The sequence below is a fragment of the Heterocephalus glaber genome, unplaced genomic scaffold (assembly GCF_053883595.1).
Source record: "Heterocephalus glaber isolate CG9 unplaced genomic scaffold, H.glaber_assembly_v1.0 deba00001636, whole genome shotgun sequence".
NCBI lineage: Eukaryota > Metazoa > Chordata > Mammalia > Rodentia > Bathyergidae > Heterocephalus > Heterocephalus glaber.
The window spans coordinates 84,137-106,123 of NW_028258394.1; the positions used below are offsets into that span (position 1 = coordinate 84,137).

At 52.7% G+C, this 21,987-nt stretch overlaps 1 protein-coding gene and 1 long non-coding RNA gene across 5 annotated transcripts in view; one reads left to right on the forward strand and one right to left on the reverse strand.

The window, feature by feature from the left end:
* LOC147822392 (uncharacterized) overlaps positions 1-1,844 on the forward strand; it is a 28,654-nt gene extending 26,810 nt beyond the window's left edge. The window contains exon 4 of the long non-coding RNA XR_015445729.1: positions 296-1,844. This is a non-coding gene — a long non-coding RNA (uncharacterized LOC147822392). The remainder of the gene's footprint in view (positions 1-295) is intronic.
* LOC147822393 (anthrax toxin receptor 1-like) lies at positions 413-19,045 on the reverse strand. 4 transcript variants are annotated; one of them, XM_087196909.1, is made up of 14 exons: positions 18,611-19,045; positions 17,100-17,171; positions 15,697-15,778; positions 15,568-15,601; positions 14,603-14,682; positions 14,464-14,532; positions 14,089-14,169; positions 13,936-13,993; positions 7,812-7,910; positions 5,424-5,493; positions 4,821-4,902; positions 3,775-4,032; positions 2,709-2,900; positions 413-744 (listed from the first exon to the last, which is right to left on the reverse strand). In XM_087196909.1, exons 1-14 carry the CDS (start codon positions 18,667-18,669, stop codon positions 589-591), a joined length of 1,392 nt encoding a protein of 463 aa, XP_087053035.1. In that variant the 5' UTR covers positions 18,670-19,045; the 3' UTR covers positions 413-588. The 4 variants fall into 4 exon arrangements, with proteins under 4 accessions (XP_087053035.1, XP_087053037.1, XP_087053036.1 ...); XM_087196911.1 differs by lacking the exon at positions 7,812-7,910; XM_087196910.1 differs by lacking the exon at positions 17,100-17,171 and having other exon boundaries at positions 18,611-19,044.
* Between the last annotated feature and the right edge of the window lie 2,942 nt (positions 19,046-21,987).

Genomic DNA, 21,987 nt, shown 5'->3' on the forward strand with positions numbered 1-21,987 from the left:
CAAGTTCAAAGTTACTGATCTAGTGAAATGCAAAAAACCACCTCTACACATCTACTTAGGGCCATTCCACCAAAATATTTCTTTTGCCAACAGGGGGAAAATAGGGTCATCACTATCCACCCATTCAGTCCATAAAGATCACAAACCATACTGGGCATATTCAACCTATTTGTGCCTAGAAAAAGTCAAGTGAAAAGCATAAATTCAGCTGCTTCATTCACTGTTGAATAATTATGGATTGTTTGTTCAGTGAGGTCTTAACATTACATCCATGTTTCCCGTCCCTCGGTGACAGATGAAGACAAAGTGGTAGCAGTGGGGTCACGCATACCTGGCATCCAAAGGATAACAGAGTGCATATTTGGGCACCACTCAGACGGGGGAGCATCTCCCCAGTGACAAACCCTCACTGTGCAGCAACAAATTACAACTCTAGTTTATTAGAATCCAAGACTCCATGGCATGTCCAATTCAGCAAGAAGACCTCTCATCTGGGTAAGCGGGGCCTGAGAGGTGGTCTATGGAGGTGGGAGTGACAGTGCAGGCCTACAGGCTGTCCGGGAAGGGGGAGGCAGCAGGGGGAGTATTCTAGAAGGGGGTCTCGCACTTTGGGCTGCGGGGTGGATGGCACCGGGAGCAGTACTCCACGGAGAGGCTGTCCTGGCTGGGCTGAAGACCGATCAGGGGAGCCAAGGGGCCCTGGGCACAGAGCGCCTCCAGGAGGTTGAAGTTGGTACAGCTGCCCTGGTGGGAAGAGCAGAGAGAGGGGAGATGGCTGAGTGCCCCTGGAACTGGGCCAGAGGATGCAAGCACCTGGCTGGAGGGTGGGCCTGGATGAGGCACCTTCCCTGGTGCTGCCCTCCAGCCTCCACTGCCTCCAGGCTCAGTCCAGGCATCTGACAGCAGGCAGGCTGGGGGCTGAGCAGTGGATCTGAAAGGGGTGCCAGTCTGCATCCTTGGAGGGGAGGTGGGAGCCAGGCCTGGGCTTTGTGACCAGGGACAGGTCACATAAACTCTGCAGGTTTCTGTCTCTGGTGTGAACTGGGAAAGTGCACACAACTTTCCCACAGTTGCTGGGATGATTCATTGGGGACACCAGAACACCCGGGCATAGATTTGAGCCACAGGAAACTTTGGCGACCCCCAGCCCTGAGCATCACACCTCCACGGAGGACGCTCATAACCATGTGGATTTCCCCGTGTCCCAGGAAAGGACTGAAATGGATCTTTACAACCTGGTGTGTCCCCCAACCAGTGTGTCCCCCCAGCACTTGCCCCAACGCAACCCTGAGCCACAGTCCCACAGGACAGGGGTCAGGGAAGAGCAGTGCCCACTGTGTCCACCAGGAGGGTCCCTGTGTTCTCCTTATCTGGTCACTGGGCTGAGACCTTATCAGTGGCACCTGGTGGCAGCTGGGGTGACCGAAGTTACACAAGGTCATGGTGCCCTAAAAGCAGATTGGGAGTTATGGCTTGTGTCTAGGTGTCCCCCCAAAGCCTCATGTGGTCCTAGAGGAGGGTCTCTTTCAGAGGTAGCTGGATCTAGAGTGTGTGATACTGGGATTAAGGGCGTGTGATTACTAAGTCAGTCCACTGATTGGTTTGGCATAGTTCTGGGTGTGAGTGCTGCCTGCCCCAAGGCTGTGTAGCCTGGGTGGACTATAAGGGACAGAAAGAGGGTCCTTCCTTGTCTCTTGCTGCTTGCTGTTTCTGCTGACATCTGCCCACCATGAACTGTGTCTTGTCTGTGATTCCTCTTGGCCATGCCACCCTGCCTTGGAGCCAGCTGACCATGGACTGAAACTTCTACAAAGTGTGAGCTAAATAAACCTTTCCTCCTTTAACTTCGGGTGTGGGATGTTTTGCCTCAGCAACAAGAAAAGTAACTAAGACACAGGGGCAAAAAGGAAGGGCAGGGCCAGGACTCGGCCTCCAGTAGCGTCAGGACCAGAGCTCCTGACAGCTCTGTCCCCAGGGCCATACTGAGGCCCTATTCTGGATGCCCTGGGGAGGCTGGCACTCTTGGGTGTCTGGGAGGTCAGAATGTTTGGGCCACAAGTTAGCTAACAGCAGGTGTTGGAGGTCAGAGGTTGGAGGCATGTGAGCAGGACATAGAGGGTGTCAAGGGGCACGGGTGTGGGCATGTGGCTGGGCAAGAGTCCCAGGATAGGGTAGGGTAGCACGTGGGCACAGAGAGGGTAAGGAGGCCCATGTTGAGCTCAAGGGTGTGTGCTTGAAACCAAGGCAGAGGAGCGGAAGGCAGAGATGGGACAGGAGTAGCCTGGCCCAGGGTGGGGGCACACTGGCTCCATGACCAAGTGCTGGCCTCTGGGTCCTGTGGGTGGGCAAGGATGGCCCCACAGTTAGAACTGGCCACTGGTCATGGTGTCCTCCCTCTTTACAGGGCAGTTAGTGGCTTCTCAGTGTCTCTAGCAAGGGCTGGCTTCTTAGCAGTGCTATGGGGAGACAGAGGCAAGAAGCTCCCAGGTGGAAGCCACAGATCCTGGGGCTGGGCTAGGCTGGGGTGGGGTGAGAGGGCGAGTTCCCCTGGGTGCTGCCCTGCCTGGCCAAGGTGGGGGGGGAGGTCTTGAGCTGTCCTCTGGTACCACAGGATCCCTGCAAAGTCCACGCAGCCATGTCCACTCAGAGGGCTCCAGAGCTCCTCTTCCCCAGAGCCCCAGCTGGGGTCGTGGTCCCCAGCCCCTCACCTCCGGGCCCGTGTTCTCACACACGCCACGGCATGCACAGCAGCACACGGCAATGGTGAGGCACGCGGTGTCAGGTGGCGGGTCTGGCGCTGGGGCCAGAGGTGGAGGAGAAGCCAGAGGAGGAGGAGGAGGAGGACGAGGACGAGGACGAGGACGAGGACGAGGATGAGCAGGTTTCTTAGTTCTCGGCTTCTACAAGAGAAATTCACCTGTTCTCATCCCTATCTGCAGCCCTTGGGGAGTGGCTATCCGCATGTGGGGTCAGCTAAGGATTTGGGATGATATAAATGACAGTGAGCATCACTCACTGGGGAGGGCCCTGTGTGGAGTGACAGCCAAACTCCTTTGTTCCAAGGTCTGCCTCTGCCCCACCTGCCCACAGCCCCATGGTGGAACCTTGGTCTCCTGAGGTCACCCTGGCTGGCAGAAGCCTGGCAGGGGGCTGTGCAAGGATCAGGGCACTGGCAGGTGACTGTCCCCTCCCCCTGGGCCTGGCTTTGCAGTTGCCACCTCCCCAGACCACGGTGCAGCAAGCACAGGTCCCAGGCAGCACCCTGTCTCCTGACACCCCTAGCCAAGTCCCCTGGCCCAGCCACTTAACACTTCTGGTCCCATTCAGCTGAGCCCCAGACTGCCCCTGCCCCATCCCTGTGCTCCTTTGGGGACAGCCTCCCAGCTCAGCCCCCAGATGCCCTCCATCCTCAGCCCTGTACCCCCAAGGCTGCGCCCAGCCCAGCCCAGCCCTGGCCCCGGAGGACATAGAGATGAAGACAAATGCAAAGGAGCCCAGCGCAGCCAGGGTGGACACAGGGCCAGCTCTCCTTTCCCAAAGCCCTGAGCACTGGATCCCAAGGAGAACATAAAGCGACACAAGCATTCTTGGGAGGTAGTCTTCCCTGTTCCAGGATCCTGGGGCACCCTCACCCATGGGATTCTGGCTGGGTTGGGGTCTGGGTTTCTCATGGCACATGCTAGGCTCTGCTGGCTCAGGGCAGATGGGAAATGGCCCACAGGCTGGAGCAGGGGGCTGTCCCATGTCCTGGTCCCTGGCTGCAGAGGGACTCACCTTCCTGCAGCACAACCACCAGACCCACCAGAGCACCATGGGGATCAGCAGCAGCCCCAGCACTGCTGTGAGCAGCAGAAGCGCTTTGCTTGGCATTTTTTTGGGTGGTTTCGTCAGCTGGGGTGGGCTGGTCTGGGAGACAGCGATGTCCAGGGGTCGAGGAGTGACTGGGGCTGGAGTCGTTGTTTTTGTGGTCGATACCGTTGGTGATGGTGGACGCAGCCTGGGGCGCCTAGTGGTGGTTGTGGGGGGCCGATTCTGCAGGAGGAGATTGTCATGTGACCATGGCCAGCACACAGACAGCATGAATTGCAGGTGGCAGGAGAGCAACTGGAGCATCTGCTCATGGCTACCCTCTACTCATCTTTGCTGACACAGCTCGGACAGATTTCAGCGTCCCCAGAGTGGTGAGGGGCCGGCCCTGGTCCCCAGGCTGCAGGACGCACTTCTGCTCTGCTCAGGGCTTTGCACTCAGCCCGGACAAGGAGGCCTAGGAGACCCTGCGTGACCCCAGCCTCCCTGCTCACCTCGGGGCCAGTACAGCTCGTCCTGAGGACACAGAGAGCTACAGGTGCCATGTTGGGGAGGCCGGGCTGCTGGGGACTCAGGGGAAGACAGGAGACCCCAGGCCTCGCCGCCCATCTCCTGGCTCTGTATCCTGGGCTCACCTCACCCTCTCTGAGCCTCAGTGGGCCCCTGTGCAGAGGGGTGGGAGCCCCTCCTGCCTGGGGAATTGGCTTAGAAGGCTTAGGGTGTTCCCTCCTGCCTGTGAGAAAAGGGACAGGGCTGGCCCTAATTGTCACTCACAATGAGGGCCCACGGGCTGTCTGCCCAGCCTTCCCGAGTCACGCGCTGGCTCAGAGGAGGCCGCTGAGGTTACTGGTGGTTCTGTGTGCTGTGAACCCTACCCTGTCCATGCAATCAGTTCTCACTGTCTGCACAGCTGCCCTCTGGCCTACATGGGACCCCCTGCCTCTGCCTCCCCAGGTGTATGTGCGCCCAGGGCAGTGCTCGGCACAGCCCAGGACACAGCCTCCAATACTCACACAGTCGGCGGTGGCCTTCACCCTGATGCTGCGGGCAAGGAAGTCCCTCCCACTGTTCAGGCTGACTTCCACTGTGATGTTCCTAATGCACAGGAGGGACAGACAAGGGACCCGACCTATGGGGACCAGGACCTCATAGCTCTGCTCAGGACAATGACTCTGAAAGTCACACATTCAGGGTGACCAGGGGGAAGTCACGTGGGTCATGAGAGCTGGTTCCCCAAGTCACTGTGAGGTCAGCCTCAGCAAGGGCTGCAGCTCAGGCAGTGAGTGGCCCTCACGGCAGATGGTGCCATCCTGGCCGTGGCTGAGGGACCAGGGAGGTCTGAACAGCATCACCGTCACACTTCTATCACGCGCTGTGTGGTCCTGGCCGGGAAAGGTGACCCGGAGGAAAGGCAGCCATGTCTGGCCCAGCCTCTCGTGCACCTGCCCTCTGCAGTGCCTGGGCTTCTGTGCTTCCCTGGGCACCTTGAAGGTCACCCACAAGGGCAGGTGGGGAGGGCGCCTCAGTGCAGAGCAGGCCGACCTCAGGACAGGAGACAGTGGCAAACAGAGGCCACACTGTCCTTGCCCCTAGGACCCAGAACCATGGTGACTTACTGTCCAGGTTGCACTGCCTGTGGTTTGGGACAAATTATGGTTGTCATGTTCATCCTGATTGGATGTTCATCTAAAAGAAAAGGACACAAGCGGACATCACTACACAAGTCACCTACCCTGCTACCACTGTCTTCTGGAAAGCAGAGGTGCTGGCTTAGACTGATAGAAGGGGACAGGTATTTGATGGTTCTGATACATTCTTGTGCTGTGAGCCACGTCCACTAACATCACTTCTTCCTGAGCATCTGATGTTCGAGCTCAGAGTAACCAGACAAGCAGCAGCCAGGGAATGTTGGGAGTAAAGTGTGTTCTAAGCTGTGGGGCTGTCACATGCCAAGGCCCTGAGGCAGGAAATTCAGAGATCACTGAGGAGGGAAGGACAGGAGCCCAGAGGTGGACACTGAGCAGAGAACAGGGTTTTGCTCCTGGTGCAGTGGATCTTTGTGGGTGCGCAGATCCTGGGCACCGTGTGGACAGCAGTCATGTGGGACTAGCTGGGGGACTGGGTGTGGGGTGGGCTGAGATGACCAAGGGCGACCCTGGGATTTGACCATAGGGCCCAGGTGGGGTCATTACTGAGCTGGGGCAGCCCGCGGAGGAAATGGGGATGTTTGGTGATTTCTGTTTCTCCCCTTCTCTTCCTTCCTTCCTTTTTCCTTCCTTCCGTCTTCTCCTCATCTATCTTTCTCTGTTTCTGTAAGAGCTTGGAAACTCAGAAGAGTTCCTTAACATGCAGCAATAGAACCTTCCCTATACCTCCTGAGCCCTGGTCCAGGTGAGTGCCGAGCCACATCCTTGGGCCCCTGCATGCAGCCCTCTGCCTCAGGCTCCAGCTTGCCAGGTCCCCAGTGTCCCTTCTGCTGGCTGGAATGATGGAGTCAGAAGGACTCTCAGGTCCTGCCATCTGTGCTTCTGGGAGGCTAGTCCCTCCCTGTCCCTTCTCCTGACTCTGGCTTCCCCAGGCACAGGTGGGGACAGACAAGGTCCCTCCTGACCTCAGCCCGATGGTGGAGCAGCCAGCAGGGAGGATGCTCTGCCAGCTCCACAGCACCCTGCCCAGCACAGGGCCATGTTCCAGGGACACTGAGAGGAGAGGGCTCCTGGGTAGCGGGATCAGGTTTAGAGTTGTGTTTTAACTTTTATAAAAACAGGCTTGTCGTCTGTGGAGAAATAGCCTGTGGTTTTACAGGGCCGGCGGGTGGGGTCAGCACTGCACACTGCACTGTAGAGCACACAGATCAAACCCAGCACGGGAAACTGCAGTCCTGTCCCTGAGTGCTCAGGGTCTCTGTCCCTCCATACACCTGGCCCCTGCAGACACTGAAATGTCCTAAAGCAGCATTTGTGTGCTGCTCAGTGTGTGCACATCCCACTGAAGGGTCTTTAAAAATCACACTCATGGGAAAGTAAAATGTTTGTGGTGTATTTGAGAGTGCTAACAGAACTTCACTTTATGGTTTAGGGGCAATGTCTGCATTCTCTATTTCTACTTTTTATTTTATATTATGTATCATTTTTATTAGAAAAATTTATAATAAATGTTAAAATAATCATAAACATTTGTAACTTAAGATAGAAAATTAACAATTATTTTGTACATAGTAGTATTTTTAGGTCTTTTCTACATTTGGTCACAAAATGGTTTAGTGCTGTCTGGCCCTGTGTCATTGATCATATTACCTGTGACCTGCTGAAGCATTTTATGCCTTCTCTGCTGCTGATCATGAGAATGGCTGGAGGACACTTGGCCAGGGAAAGGGTTTGCTTCTGGGGGTGGGATACTTGGTTTTCATTGTGGAAAGCTATCCCTACCTTGCTGCCACTGACCCAGGGTAGAGAGGTATTGCAGGGCAGGTTACCTGGCCCACGGAGACCTGGTCCCCCAGTCAGGGGAAGCAGAGAGCCCAGCACAACCTGGCTGAAGGGAGAATAGTTTTCCAGCCATGAACGGACTGCACTGAATACTTTGGTTGTCATAGTAAAGAACCTCACCTAAAGTTACACAAACCTGACACTGTAAGCACTGTAAGTTCTGTCGCCTGTCCTGCCATCAGGGTCTGGTGCAAGTCTTAGGCTCTCAGAAAAGGGTGGGGATAGGATGGGCCAGATGCTGCTGTGAGACAGCGCCCACCACACAAACCTGCTGAGGGGAGGCCTGCTCTGGCCTGCTTGTGGAGAGATGGACACTTCCTACCTCCCTGCTTTCCAGATGAACAGAGAGGTGGCTGCACCCCAGCCAGGCCCCTCTTCACCTGTCAACATTCAGTGCCCGGAACCCCGTGACAGTCTCCAAGAAGGTCAGCAAAGGGCCAGGGACTCAGGTGACAGACAGGAGGGGGTACAACTGTGTAGGATGGTAGTGGCTCAGAAAACAAAGGGGCTCCTTACCGAAGGTAACATTGTTACTGAACTTGAATCTGCAAATGACCTGGTCTCTGTTCCTTGCATTATGGAAGCCGTAGCCTTTCAGAATCACCTGCTTGGCTGCTGTAAGGGCACATTCAAAGGCATGAGTGAGGGAGCTGTACTCTGTGGCCTCTCTCAGACCATTGTTCACTGTGATCACCTGTAGGACAAATCCAAAGGGGCCCCAAGAGGCAGCAGCTGCATCTGACTATCTGTGTCCCCCAGGCCAAATTCACATCTGCTGTCACCAAGGGTCCATGTGGATGCAGCAGAACCAGCCTTACACACATGGGAGTCCTCCTCCCACCATCCCCGACTACAGCAGCATGACAGACACCCAACTGCCAGGGGCCATCTCAGCTGAGGCCTCCCATCCTGAATTCCCATGGTCCCCACTGGAGACCCCAGGAGCAGGGCCAGGATGGGGGCACCAGAGGCCCCTGTCCTACCAGGAGGGGGACTAATGGGGGTTGACACCTCCTTCCAAACCCAGCCTCTCCCTGAACCACAAGGAACACAGCCCATCTCCCCGTGGACCCAAAAGTCCCTCACTCCACCAGCGTGGGCCTCCATGCCCCTCAGGCCAAGCCACAAGGGACGAGAGAGGGCAGCTGGGCAGCTCTGCAGCACCCAGGCTGGGTTCCTGTGGGTCTTCCAGTTGCACTTCCCAGCTCCTTGGCCTGACAGCAGCTCCTGGCCCAGGCCTGTATCCTTCCTGTCACCATGGCCCTGGTGTGGCCCCAGGTCACCCAGCCCAGGACCCTGGGCTGCAACAGCCCTGTCCCCCAGTCCCTGCACATGGACTGGCTCTCCATGCCGGCCTGAGTACCCAGCCCATTCTGTGTCACCTGGGGCCCAGGCTCCTGCCTCAGCTTCCCCGAGTCACTATGTGTATGGCAGCTCTGCTCGGGACACCCAGGAGTGTAACAGGTCAGCAGTGGAGCTGGTGTCTGGAGGCACCTGTCACCTCAGCTCTGTGGCTGGGAGGAAGCAGTGGCAGCTCCTGTCCTCACCTGGGGTTTCTCTGGCTGCCCAGACGTCAGGGCCTGTGTGTCAGGGCAGCCGATCTGCTGAGGTGCTTCACACCAGAAGGAGGAGAGACCCTGGGGTGAGGTCCCTGACCCACCTCCACCCAGCACTGCAGCCCCCACCCTGCCCAGCATCAGAGGGGCTCGGGTGCAGAGCAGAGGTCCAGGGTGGAGAGGTCAGGTCCAGCCATCCTCAGCTCCTATCCACGTCCTGATGCTATGCCATCATTGTCCGTCTGTCCCCCAATGTCCCCACAGTGCTATTTCTATCCATCGAAGACCACACTGCAGCCCAGGTGGTTGGCACCTTATCCCTCCCCTGGGCCGTGGGTGGCAGAGCTCAAAGTGGGCACAGTTCTGTCTTCCCACAGCCTGCAGTCATGGCGCCTCCCACAAGGGACACAGAAGCCAGGACCCAGCAGCTGTAGCAGCCAAGGTGTCACTTGTGGGAGGAAGAGCCTGACCCTCCCTGTCCCCTCCACCTGGGTGTCAGAAGCCAGCCACATGGGGATGATGGCTGCATACATAGTGCCCATGACAAAGACAGGTGGCCTCCCTCTGGACCACTTAGGAGCATCCTCAGTGCACCAAGGCAGGGACCTGGGATGGACTGGGGGCATCCTTATCACTTCCAGCCTTGGGATAAGTGCTGTCATTTCCACAGAGGGGTGGGGTGGAACAAACGGCTGCTCCTGTGGTGCCGGGTCAGGCATGGAGGTTTACTTTCTGTCTTGTACAATACCGGTGCTGAATTTGTGCAACACTTTTGTTTTATTCAGCGATGTGATTGCCTTGTTTTCCCCATGATTTGGATTTAGAATTCCTTTGATATTTCAAATTCCACATCAGCATGGCCTTTCTGGGGTGAGCTCTAAATTCCTCTTAACATTTTGAGGATCACTTATCTGTACAAATGAAATCTGAAATGCTCCAAAATCCGTAACTTTTTAAGCTTAAATATGAGAGCAAATGTGGAAAATCCCACAATTTACTTTTTGTGACAAATCATGATTAAATACAAATGCACTAACATATATAGAATCACCTTCAGGCTACATATGCACAGTGTGCATGAAACATAACTGAGCGTACATGAAGCATAACTGATGAGACTTGTATCTCATCTCCAGGATATCCTAGTGTGTCTAGGCAAAATTCCAAATCCTCAAAAAATCCAAAGCCAGAAACATCTATACAGATCCAAAGAGAAGTTTCAGACTATGGTCACCTGGTTCCAAGGCAGAAAGGTCATGGCAGAGGGTATGGTGAAGGAAAGCTGCTATAGTCATGGCAAAGGGAAAGCAGAACAAGTGTGAAAGAGCCAGGGAAGAAGGGACAGGGATCAGATATAGTTCCCAAGGTCATGCCCCCATGTCCAACTTACTCCAAGCAGGAGTAATATCATCTAGCGATACCATCTACTGATAGCCCTCTCAGCTATGAATTCACTGGTGTGCTAAGCCACTGTGACATTGGCACCTTCACAATCCAAGACCTCTCACGAGTTTCTCCATCCAGTCTGGTTGACAATCAAGATTAACTTGCACAAGTACCCACCTTGTCAAGTTGATGCCTAAGTACACCTTCTTCAAACCTCATTTCTACACAATACGATAACCAGGCCATAATTCTGCCTGACATGATGCAACAATGCTGCATACAAATAAAACTACTAACTACTCAATACTAAAAATTTTTAGTTGCATACAAGTGAAAGTACACTAATTCCTCCCCCAAAGACTCAAAAGTTTCAGCATTACTCAAAAGTCTAAAGACTCCCCTGAGGCTCAGCAGAAATATTCTTAGCTAGCTGTGAACCCCTGTAAGAATCAAAAACAAGTCACATAATCCCAAGGTACAGTGATGCAAGGCAAACAATGGAAAGAATGGGGGGATAGAAACCAATTGGACCACAGTAAGAAAAATCCACAGCAATGCAAATTAAGTGCTATATCTCCATGTCTGACATCGAGGTATGTGGTGGTATGATATGAACTTCAAAAGGCACTGATAGCCCCATCCCAATAGCCTTACTGGTTGCAGTACACATGGTCTCTCTCTTGTGCTGGCTTTGTGGGCATTCCATGCTCCTGGCATTTCCAACTTCCTGGGATCTCCACTGCAGCTTTGATTTCACTCTTTCAGGTTCGTGCACTACACTCTCAGGGTCTACAGCCAGAAACTAGAGCCTTGTGACATATTCCAAGCTCTCCAAGACCTTCTTTGAAATCTGAGTGGAAACCTCTATGATCCCATGACTCTTGAATTTTGCATGCCTGCAAAACCAGCATCACGTGGATGGTGCTAAAATCTTCTGCTAACTTGAGTTGTGTCCACCTGGACCATGGCTGCAGTGGTGTCTGCATGTCTGAGTGGCTGAGAATGATGAAATGAGTGCTGAAGAACACATTCCACTGGGACCCTTCTCAAACAGGTGTTCCTGGAGCTCTCTCCTCAAATGAAATATTTACACTGTGATACTTTGTAAGGGTTGGCATCTTGATGATTTCTGAGATATCTTCAAGGCACCTTCCTTTTAAGATGTTTCAATAAAAACTATTTGGTTTCTTTGTAATGGTGCTAATCTCTTCAGCAATCATCCCTCCTTTGGCTCCAACTTTACACATTATTCTTTTCTGGCCAAATGAAAGTTTTAGAAATCTTTCTTCTCTGCTTTTTCCTCCTGATCCTCACCGTAAGTCTTGCTAAAATTTTCCAGTAGTACCCATGCTACAGCCTGAACTTTGGGCCGCTTTTAAATTTCTTCCATCGAGTCAATTAGATCATTGCCTTTAAAGTTGGCATCACAAAGTTTTAGTGCACAGACCTAATATAGGCATATTTTTTGCCAGTTGTAAAATGCACATTTCCAGAGCAATTCCCATTCCCATCTAAAACCTCATGAGCAGTCTTTCCCATCTCTTCCTGTCACCATTCTAATCTTCTAAGTTTCTACCAGAATCACTCATCCATCAACCTCTGCTTACAGCATTGTAGGGCTTATGTAGCCCACATCACTAAAATTTTCCAAACTCCCTCTGCAAACCAATTTTAAAGGCTTCTGAACTATTTGGATCAGGTTCAGTCACAGCAATAATTCATTTCTGGTACCAATTTCCTGTATTAGTCAGCTTACTGTCACTGGGACAAAATATCTCACATCACAACTCAAACAAGGAAAGGTTTCTTTTGGTTTATGGTTTCAGAGGGTTCAGGTTCGCTGCTTGCTGTTTCCAAAGCAGAGACATCATAGAGGAGGGTGTGTGTAGTGGAAGAAAGCTCAACTCATGGCAGCCAGGAAACAGAGCAGATTGGAAAGGCCACAGAGGAAGGAGCTGGAGACCAGTTAATAGTGCCCAAGGTCATGCCCCATAACCCACTTCTTTAAACTATTCCCACTTCCTCTAAACCTGCTTGTCTATGAGCTCATTAGTGGGTTAACCTGTTGGTGAGGTTGTGCTCTCACCATCCAATTACCGCTCCAGGAGTCTCTTCATTCAGTCAAGATTAAGTGAAACACCTTCTAAAACTAAGCATTAAGGAAAGGAATACTCAACATGTTTTGACCTGTTTATCTGTTGTGGAATTCTGGGGTTTTCTTCAGAATTTTGAAATACTATGTATTTTTAATAATTTTACATGAAAATTTTTTGTTATGAGATAGAATAAGTAATTTCACAGATACTCACAGTCACTCTTGACTTTCATCCCCATTGAATATACATTATATATGTATACACAATGCAGAGTCATGTGGACTATACCCACCCCCACACTCCACCAAAAACATCTTATATATTCCAAATACACACACCACAAATCACAGAGCACAACCTGCTTTGCCTACTCCACATGACACTGTCCCCTCATGGCAAATGTAAACACATCACACACCACATTCCTCAAAGATACACATAGCCTGTACCACAGACATATATACCCACTCCTTATACATGTCATACTGAAAAACACACTATATATCCTGTCTTAGTTAGGTTCTTGTTGCTGGAACAAAATATCTGGCATCTGTAACTTATGGGAGGAAAGGTTTATGTTAGCTCACAGTTTGTAGAGGTTTCAGTCCATAGTTAGCTGGCTACAAGGCAGGGTGGCACGGAAGAGGGGCATGGCAGAGGAGAAAGAACTCATGGCATGGCAAGCAGGAAGCAGCAGCACTTCCTTCTTTCCCTTTTTATTTCATCCAAGTTGCAAGACTATTGGTTGGTGCCACCCACATCCAGGGAGGGGCTTCCTTCTTCAATAAATCCATCATCCATACCTAGAACTATGCTAAAACAATTGGTGGACTAATCCAGTACCACATACCCATGATCCAGTCACTCCTCAAAGCCCCACTTATGAGTGCATGAAGCTTTGGGGGACCATCTAGATACCAGCTTAACGTATTTCCACAAATCCACATACCACACATATCATACAACAACATCACAACACACCCTGCCCCACAATCATCAAAGACACACTACAAACACACACACCACAAACTTACCAAACATACACAAATTGTACCCCGAACACACACCATATAAACACACAAAAACACCCCTCATAAACCAACACAACACATAATGTACACACTTTCCAAACACACAATGGACACATACACACCGCACCACCAATACATATATCATACATAACATCCATCTGCCATACTCCTAATATACACCACATACACTCACAAATATACAAAGCATATACCCTACCACACACAACATGTATCTTTTACATGTACTACACATAGTTCATCCACCAAGAACAACAAACAACACATGTCAAAATGAAAACACCATCACACTCATCAGAAACATACCATAAAACACATACACATAACATAAAACACACATATAAATCAAATATCACACATACATCATGCATACCCATACATCCATCAAGGACACACGGAACATAGCCACACAGCACCAACATACCCCAGTACTCACACCATATATTACACATCACATATACCACACATCCCACAGACCACACACACCACACATTACTTGTGCACACAACTCCCTGCACCGCCCTGCCCATAGCTATCACCCCTCAGCTCTCACCTGTGCACAGAGGGGAAGGCTCCACTGATCTGAGTTCAAGACAGGCCCTTGTTCCAATCTGAGATGGAGAGCAGGAGAAGGGACAGGAATGTGAGCCTCAGGCCCTGAAGAGATGCCGCTGTCCCCCTGCTCGCACCCTGCCCACTCACGCACGTAGTTAACTCTTCCATGCAGGTTCCTGGGTACCCCATGTATGCCAAAGACGTGTTCTGGGCTGTCTGCAATTGCTGTCAACTATAAGAGAGAGGAACTGGCTTGGCCCCCAAGGCAGGGACTCCTCGATGCACCAGGGCCCCAGAGCCAGGGCACAGTGTCATGCCCTTGGGCCGTGGGGGCGCCTGCACGCACCCCAGGCTCAGGACATAGGAAGCTCTGCACCACTCAGTGTGGTGCGGTGTACTGAAACCCATTTTTGTCCTTCTGCCTGGCACACCTGCTGCCCGCATTTCCTGGTGCCCTGAGGAGCTGTCTTGGAGATCTGTCACCAGCGGGACTGCAGAGGGCCCCCAGTCACCCGATCCAAAATACCTGTTCTACGTTGTATTCGCTGACACCAATGCAGTAAATGTACGCTCCCATGGTCCGAGCCTTGTGAGCCTGAGGGAAAGAACTGGGTGAGCTTTTGGCACAGAATGGAACAGAGAACGCTGAGGACAAGCCCACTCACCTCCACCACAGATTTGTTAAGTACATCTGGCTTCAGTTGTCCAGTAAGTAGAGCGATGATCATGCTAGACACCCTGTTGCCTGTCAAGAAACAAGAGGGGTGGTGAGTAAGGTCCAAGAGTGACCAGCAGGGGACCCAGGACCACCGTAGACTGCTAGGCCTCAGCACTGCCCACGGAAGGCAGGTGGGTGCTCCTCACACCTTAACCCTTACCCCAGCACCCACCACCCAGAGACCCCAGAATGAGAAGGGGCTCTTGCCCAGGGCCATCTCCCTACCAGATAGCCTGAACCCTTACTGGTCCCAGAAGGCACACCCTCTGCCCTGAGGACAGCCCAGCCATGTGTCCACCAGCCCCAGCCCATCTCTGGGCACAGGAAGCAGCAGCCTGTCCTGCAGAGCAGCCCAGGAAGGGGTGGTGCCAGTGCCTGCTTTGGCTACAACCTGCAGGTTTCTGCTTGGGACAGCGGCCCAGCTGCTCAGCACTCTCATGCGGGGTCCTGGACAGGGGACCCCATTCTTCCCCAGCACAGTCCCCACTGGGCCCCACCACTCTGGCCCAGAGCTGCCAGCCATTTTCGTGGTAGGAGATGCAGGTCCAGGAGCAAGTGGGCCATGGAAGACAGGAACGGAGAAGGGGAGGAAGGTCTGGCCCTGGGGAGAGAGTGGGCTCCTTATGGTGGTTCTCAGGCAGCTTGGGATCTCGGCCTTCTCCTTCTGCACACAGGGCCCAGTGAAAGTCCAGGAGCTCAGAGTGACCAAGTGCCCTGTGTGGACCCATGGGACCCTCCTGTCCTGTGAGAGCCATGCTGGGGCAGGTGCTCTGCCCACTGAAAAGTACTGGGATGGGAAGGGGAGCAATGGGCTCCCAGAGCCAGGCTGGGGAACCATGGGGTCTGCACATAGAGCTCCCTGGAGGGCGGCCAGCTCAGTGCAGCCACCTGAGGAGGAAGGCAGGGGCTCACCTCTGGAATTGGCTCTTGCAATCTGATCATTCGCCTGCAAGGAAAGAGAAACACCATAGAGAGAGCAGTAGACTGGGATAGTGCTCTAAGGTGAGGGCCAGCATGGACTCCAGGAAGTGGGCTCCCCACCTGTCTGAGTGCCTTCTGCAGGTAGATTTCCCCACCAGTGGGAATGGTCTCCAACTGGACAAGATGATGGAAGATTGTCGTTCTGAAAAATTCATGGCAAAAAGATGGAGGTGAGGAAAGTGGACAGAAAGAAACAGCCCTCAAGCCATCCTATGGCTGGGTGAACTGTGGAAATGCCATGGACGGGAAACATGAGCAACTCTCCCAACCCAGTTGTGTGCTGGATCATTGCCAGGTTTGTGTCCTTTTCTGTCCCTGACCTCTGAGCCCTCTGGGTGGTGGGGAGGCTGAGAGCAGGTCCCTCAGGAACCTGACTTTCTCTGAGCTCATCCTGTCTCAAGCACCCCACCCTCAGGGACCCCTCCCCAGGGGTGCTACAGCAAGGGTGGAGTGGGACCCAGGGACATGCAGTTTGAGTCTGAGGTTTCAGGGAGCCCCCCATGCCTGATGCTGACTGGAAGCCAAGGACACCCTGCTGAGGCTCTGTCCTCCAGCAATGAAGGCTGGTTCACAGGTCCCAAGCTCAGCCTGTCCTGTGCTGTCTCCACTGCACAGACCCTGACCTGCCCCTCCCTTAGCCACCAAAGGAAGGAGCCAGGCTGCTTCGTGAGCAGCGGGGCTGAGAACCTCAGTGTTCCTGACCCTAAAGGCTTGAGGTGGGGACGTGGCCGCAGGCTGCTGAGGCGGCCGAGCCCTGTCCTCAGGCTGCCAGGACAGAGCTGTCAGGGGCTGTTAGAGACAGGATTGATCGGGGCAGGCAGCACCAGCTCTGGTGGCAGCACTGGGACAGAAAAGGAAGACTGTGTTCAGGCTGATTGGCTGTGACAGGGCTGAGCCCGCACAGAAAGGCCACCTAGAGTGAAGACGCTGAGGGTGGCTTCCTCCTGGGGCAGAGACCTGCTGTGGGCCAAGCTCTGAGGGCCTTGGATGCGTCTCTGCCTGGGCCCTGCCTAGGAGGAGACACAGCCAGCCCTGCCCAGGGGAGGCCCAGCCAGGTCCTGCCCAGCCCAGCCCCCGCCCTCTCCTCTCTGGCTGCTGGCTTGTCCCACTCGCTCCCCTCTCTGTCCCTTGCCTTATCCCAGGCTCTTGGCAGCAGTTCCCCTGCCCCCAGACAGCACTCCTCCTCTCCTCCGTTCTTCACTCTGTCAGGTCCCTCACTGCATTAAGGGGCTAGGTCCCTCACCGCCTAGCCCATCCGCAGCTCTCAAGCACCCCTCTGGTGTTCAGCCTGTGTGTACATGCAGGCCACCTTCCCCACAGCCCTCCCTGTGGCACCCTTAGGAGCCCAGGACACAGGGCCCACTGGGGCTGCCTGTCTGGGACCAACCAGAGGACCTTGCTGCCCAGCACAAACCTCCAGCTCTTCCCCTGGGGCCCACCTCCCGGGTCCCACCAACACCTACCTATTTGAGGTGAGCATCATTTCAACTCTTGACCTTGTGTTAAACACAATGAAGGACATGCGCAGGTTGGGGCTGGGGAGAAGCATGGCTGTGAGAAGCCAGGGAACTTGACGCCAGGACACATCCCCAGGGGAAGCACGGACCCTGCTGCTCACAGCTCTGTGCCCAGGGTCATTTCAGATACGGGCAAAGAGCCTCAGTAGGCAATGCTGCTGTCCCCTGTGGGGACCCAGGGACCCAGGGAGAGTCAGGGTGACCTCATGACCAAGCCACTGGGCCAGCACCCCAACACACACTTATACTCACTCAATCACACACTGATCTATACATTCTAAAACACAATAATGCAAATTCACACACACTCAACACTCACACACAGAGACAGTACACACATATGTACAACACTCAAAGTCATACTTTCACGCTACCACTCACACTCACATGCACATAGACTGATACATTCACAGCACACATACAGTCACACATACCGTCATACATGTACATAGTCACACATATCGTCATGCACACATACAGTTGTACATAGGCACACTCATATCAAGGCTATAACCACATACACACACACACACACACACACACACTAAAGGAGACAGAGCCTCCTCATTCCTCATGGGGCCTCCCTCCCACCTGGCCTGTCTTCTACAGTCACCTTCTTTCTATCCTAACCCCATCCCTCTTTCCCTCCATTTCCTCCTCCCTCCTTCCAGCTCAGGAAATCCCACTCCCTCACAATGCCTCCCCTTCCTGCCACTGACCAACTGCCCTTGGCCCAGGACCTCTGACCTCTGACCCTCGGCAAAGTGGCTGCAGCCTTCTTGGCTGAGCTGACCACTGCTCCTGCTCTTCTTCCTGGCTCTGTTCACCTACAGTTGACAGGTTTTTTCCTGGAGCACTATATCACTCCCCTGCCTGTGAATCTTCCATGGCTCCTTGTGACACAGAGGAAGAATTCAAGGCCCTCCTTGGCCTGGAACAATAAATCCTTGTGACATTGGCCCCAAGCAACTTGTGAGGATTTGTCTCCAGCCCTCCCCTGAGTTACCCACACTCCTCAGCCTAAACAGACCACCCACTAGAGGGCACCCTGAGGGTTACTGTGACCCTGACTTTTCTCCAGCCTTCAAGGTCAAGTTTACTTCCCATCTCCTCTGGGAAGCTGCCCAGGACCACTTCCCTCTAGGAATCCTTGTTTTCCCCTCTAACCTTCCTGGCACACTCTCTGTCCCTTTCCTTTGGCCCTGAGCACCCTGTGTCCAGGTGTCAGCTACTGAGTTGCTCTCCTGACTTCCTTCCCAACCTGGGGGTCTGGAGGGCAGACGGTGTCCCTGCAGGTGCCCAGGTTCCCAGGCAGGGCAGGCACACAGCTGAGACCCAGAGGACCAGTGCACCCTGTCCCCTTTCCTGCCTGGTCATGCTGGGCTCTGTGCCCCCACCCAAGGGACCCCACCAAGTCTAATGGATGTTCAAGCAGCCTGCATCACAGAGAAGCATACTTTACATATTTCTCCGCCAAATCTTCCAAACATGAGGACAAGGTAGCCCAGGTCAACATGGGTTGGGATCTGCAATGAAGATACAGGAGTTAAGGGATGAGGTGCCCTTTCAAGGAACACCTGGCCTCTGTCTTTTCCCCTTCTCTTCAGGATCCTTAACACTGGCTCCCACCCCAATGCCTCTGACCACAGTAGGGGATCCTGGAGGTGACTGTCCTCAGGGCCACCAGTGGGAAGAGGCTGGCCAACCAGGCCATCTGCTGGGATTGAGGGGCCTCCCAGCACAAGGGACTCTTGGTGGCCGACCAGTGCAGCTGGTCACACTAGGTGATGGCTGTGACACCAACTGGAAGAAGGGGACATGCTGGAAGAAGTCTCTGGTCACCTCTGACTTGTGGGTTCTCTGCCATCACTTGCCCATGATGTGACCTTCCCAGGTCCCTGTGGGTATGACCTTGGCACCATGGCCATTGGAAGCCTTTTAGAGCCATCACCAGGTCCAGAGGTGACCAGATGTGGCCTGTGGCTTCCCTGCTGGACTCCTGGGTTCCAGATGTCAGACCTGCCCTTGGAACGGGAACCTTTTGTAGACTGTATCTGCCTTGCATATCTCCTCATCACACCCCAGATTCCTCTTCCTTTCCACATTCCCTAGCAGCATGGAGGCTGGGGGACATGTTCCCATGGGAACCTGGGCCTCAGCATGGGGGACCAGCACCCCAGACTGTGCGACATTGGTTTTGTCACCAGCCTGTAGTCCAGCCCCTGCAGGCCCAAGAGGCCTTTTCTAGCAGACACTGCCAGGGAAAGGGAACAGGCTGGCCACTGCTGCCCTGGTGCCCACACTGTGGACCAGCAGGGATGGCTGCAGGCTCATCCCATCCCCACTCCAGCATCCTGCTCCATTGTGTCCCACTCTGTCCCCAGATGGAGAGTGAGGAGCAGGAGGAGCCTGGGGCCTCGTGACTCCTGTCCAGTGGGAACCAGTCACATCTGCCCTATGTCCCTGGCAAAGGTCTCTGGGTCCCCACAGCTCTTCCGGTCAAGCATCAGGGGGCAGAAGAGAACTGCGCCTGGTGCGGAGGGACGTGTGATACTCGGGGCTCCATGGTGAGTGGGTGAGAGGCACCCACCAGGAGGCCACCTTCTCCCCTCCAGAGATGATCATGCCCACAAGTGGGACCCCCGAAGGTCACACAAATGTGTGCTGACTGTCACACTCCAAGAGCCACCTCCTCCTGTTCCATCTACTCTGCTAGGCTGGGTCTAAATCAGTGTAGAAACCGGAGGAAATGAAGAAGAACTAAATCATCCTAACAATCTCCTGGTAACAGACAGGGAGCACATGTGTCCCAGGCACGTAGAGGTCATTTTCCCTCCAGATCCACCCCGTGATGTCTGCTTAGTCCCAGTTCATGATTGAGGAAAATGAGCTCTTTTCAGGCTATTTGTCACAATGTCCATACCCGGGATAAATCTATAGCCAGGTCTTTCTTCATACCCCATGCACTGTCCACTGTATTTGGCATATGTGAGTGACACTGCTGTCTGACAGTTGCTGTGTAAGCAAACACCAGACCCTAAGACTTTTCCAGGATGCAGGCTTTACCCTCAGCAACTCCAAGATTAAGAAGCAAGTCACCTCATTTCCCTAATCCTCACACTCTTTGCTTTCCCTCTCATCACTCTTCACCTGCTTATGGCACCTGCTCCTGGGGAGTCCTAGGAGTGATGATTTTGAAAGAGGGTTTGGATTGTAGGACACAGGAGAAAGCAAGTGCTCGTGGGCAGAGGAAAGGACACAGGCACAGTCAGGTGCCCAGGAAGTAGGTGCCTTGGGGAGGGCCCACCTCCTCATAGGCTTCCACTTCTGATAAAATCTGATTGAAACATCATTGTGACAGCACCAGGTTGAGAAGATGAAAGGATGTGAGATCAAATCGTATAGGGGAGTAGAAGCTGAGAAAATTTCACCATAAAAACAAGTTGATGAACAATGGGTAAATCTCAAAGCAGCAGAAGACAGTTGTTACAAACACGTTATCACAAACATCTGTACATTGTCAAAGAAAACTAGAGATTTGCATGGAGCTATGTTTGGCTATTGGGTTCAGACACAGAGAGTGGTTGGGAAGGAGCTCTCAGTTTTTTGTGAGTTTCTTTCTACTATTTGGCATTTAAATTTTTCTTCAAACCATTCCTTGACAAATGGGGAAAATGGAATTCTAGGTAAAAGTTAGTATCATGGAGGGATGTTAGAATAAACAGCCAAGTATGCTTTGGGCCCTTGTTCTCCTACAGAAACTTACAAAACAAGTGAAATGCTTGTGTGCTCATCTTGCAGGAGCTCTGCAAAATGCCCATCAGTGCTTTATGGAAATGGAGCAAACGTGCCACGGTGAAAAAGCCCCCTTCTAAAGGGTGGAAAAGTGTGAGGTGTTCTGTGGAACCCTTCCCTTACCCGCTTCCCAGCATGGTCCAGGCCAAGTGGCTCTCCACAACCACAGGGGGACACACATGCTTTACTTGTGAGCTTTCGTTTTCACCTGCCTAGGGGACATCTGAAGGATTTGCTGCTGATTCTGTTTCACAGAAGTCAGAACATGAGTGAGGAAACTGGACAATTCCATAGACACCTGGAGTAGCCTATTTTCTGTGGGGACCTACACTAGGTCATCAAAGGCAAGGGGAGGGAGACTGGGAGTTAGGATGCTCACAGCCAGCAATGTGTCCAGAGTTTTGAGGTTCACACTTGTACAGGAGCAAGGATTGTGTTTAGAGAAATCCAAACATAGGCTTTTGACTCAGGTTGATCTTTAGATGCAGAACAACCTCAGCTAAGTTCCAAAGCTGTACCTCAGCACAAACCAACTGTAAAGACAGGCTGGTGGATGTTTTCTCTGCCTAATTTTTATGGTGTTTGTACTTCTGTTTGAGCTTCCAGAATTCAGCGAAATCTGTCACGATATTACCTGAATAGGAGCTGAAGGGCCACCAACTCAGTAATCAGATATAGCTAGGAAGTCTTTGCAAAAATAGTTTGGAAAAGTCTCAAAATACATGAATGAATACAGACATCTACCCGCCCCCCCGCCAAAGCATGCTGGGATTTGATTTCTAAAGTTACAATATAATAATGTTCAAACACCTAATTGTCAAAAAAAGAATAAATAAAAACTCCACAAGGCATACAAGGTAATAGGAATGCACACCTCACTCAAAGGAACTATATTAATCAACAAAAAACCACTCCAAAGGATGTCAAATCTTTAGATTTACTACATATTGATTCAAAACAAAACTGTCTTAATTATGCTTAAAGACTGAAGGAAAACAAAGACAAAAAAAATTAAAGGAAGTCAGGATAACAACAAAGA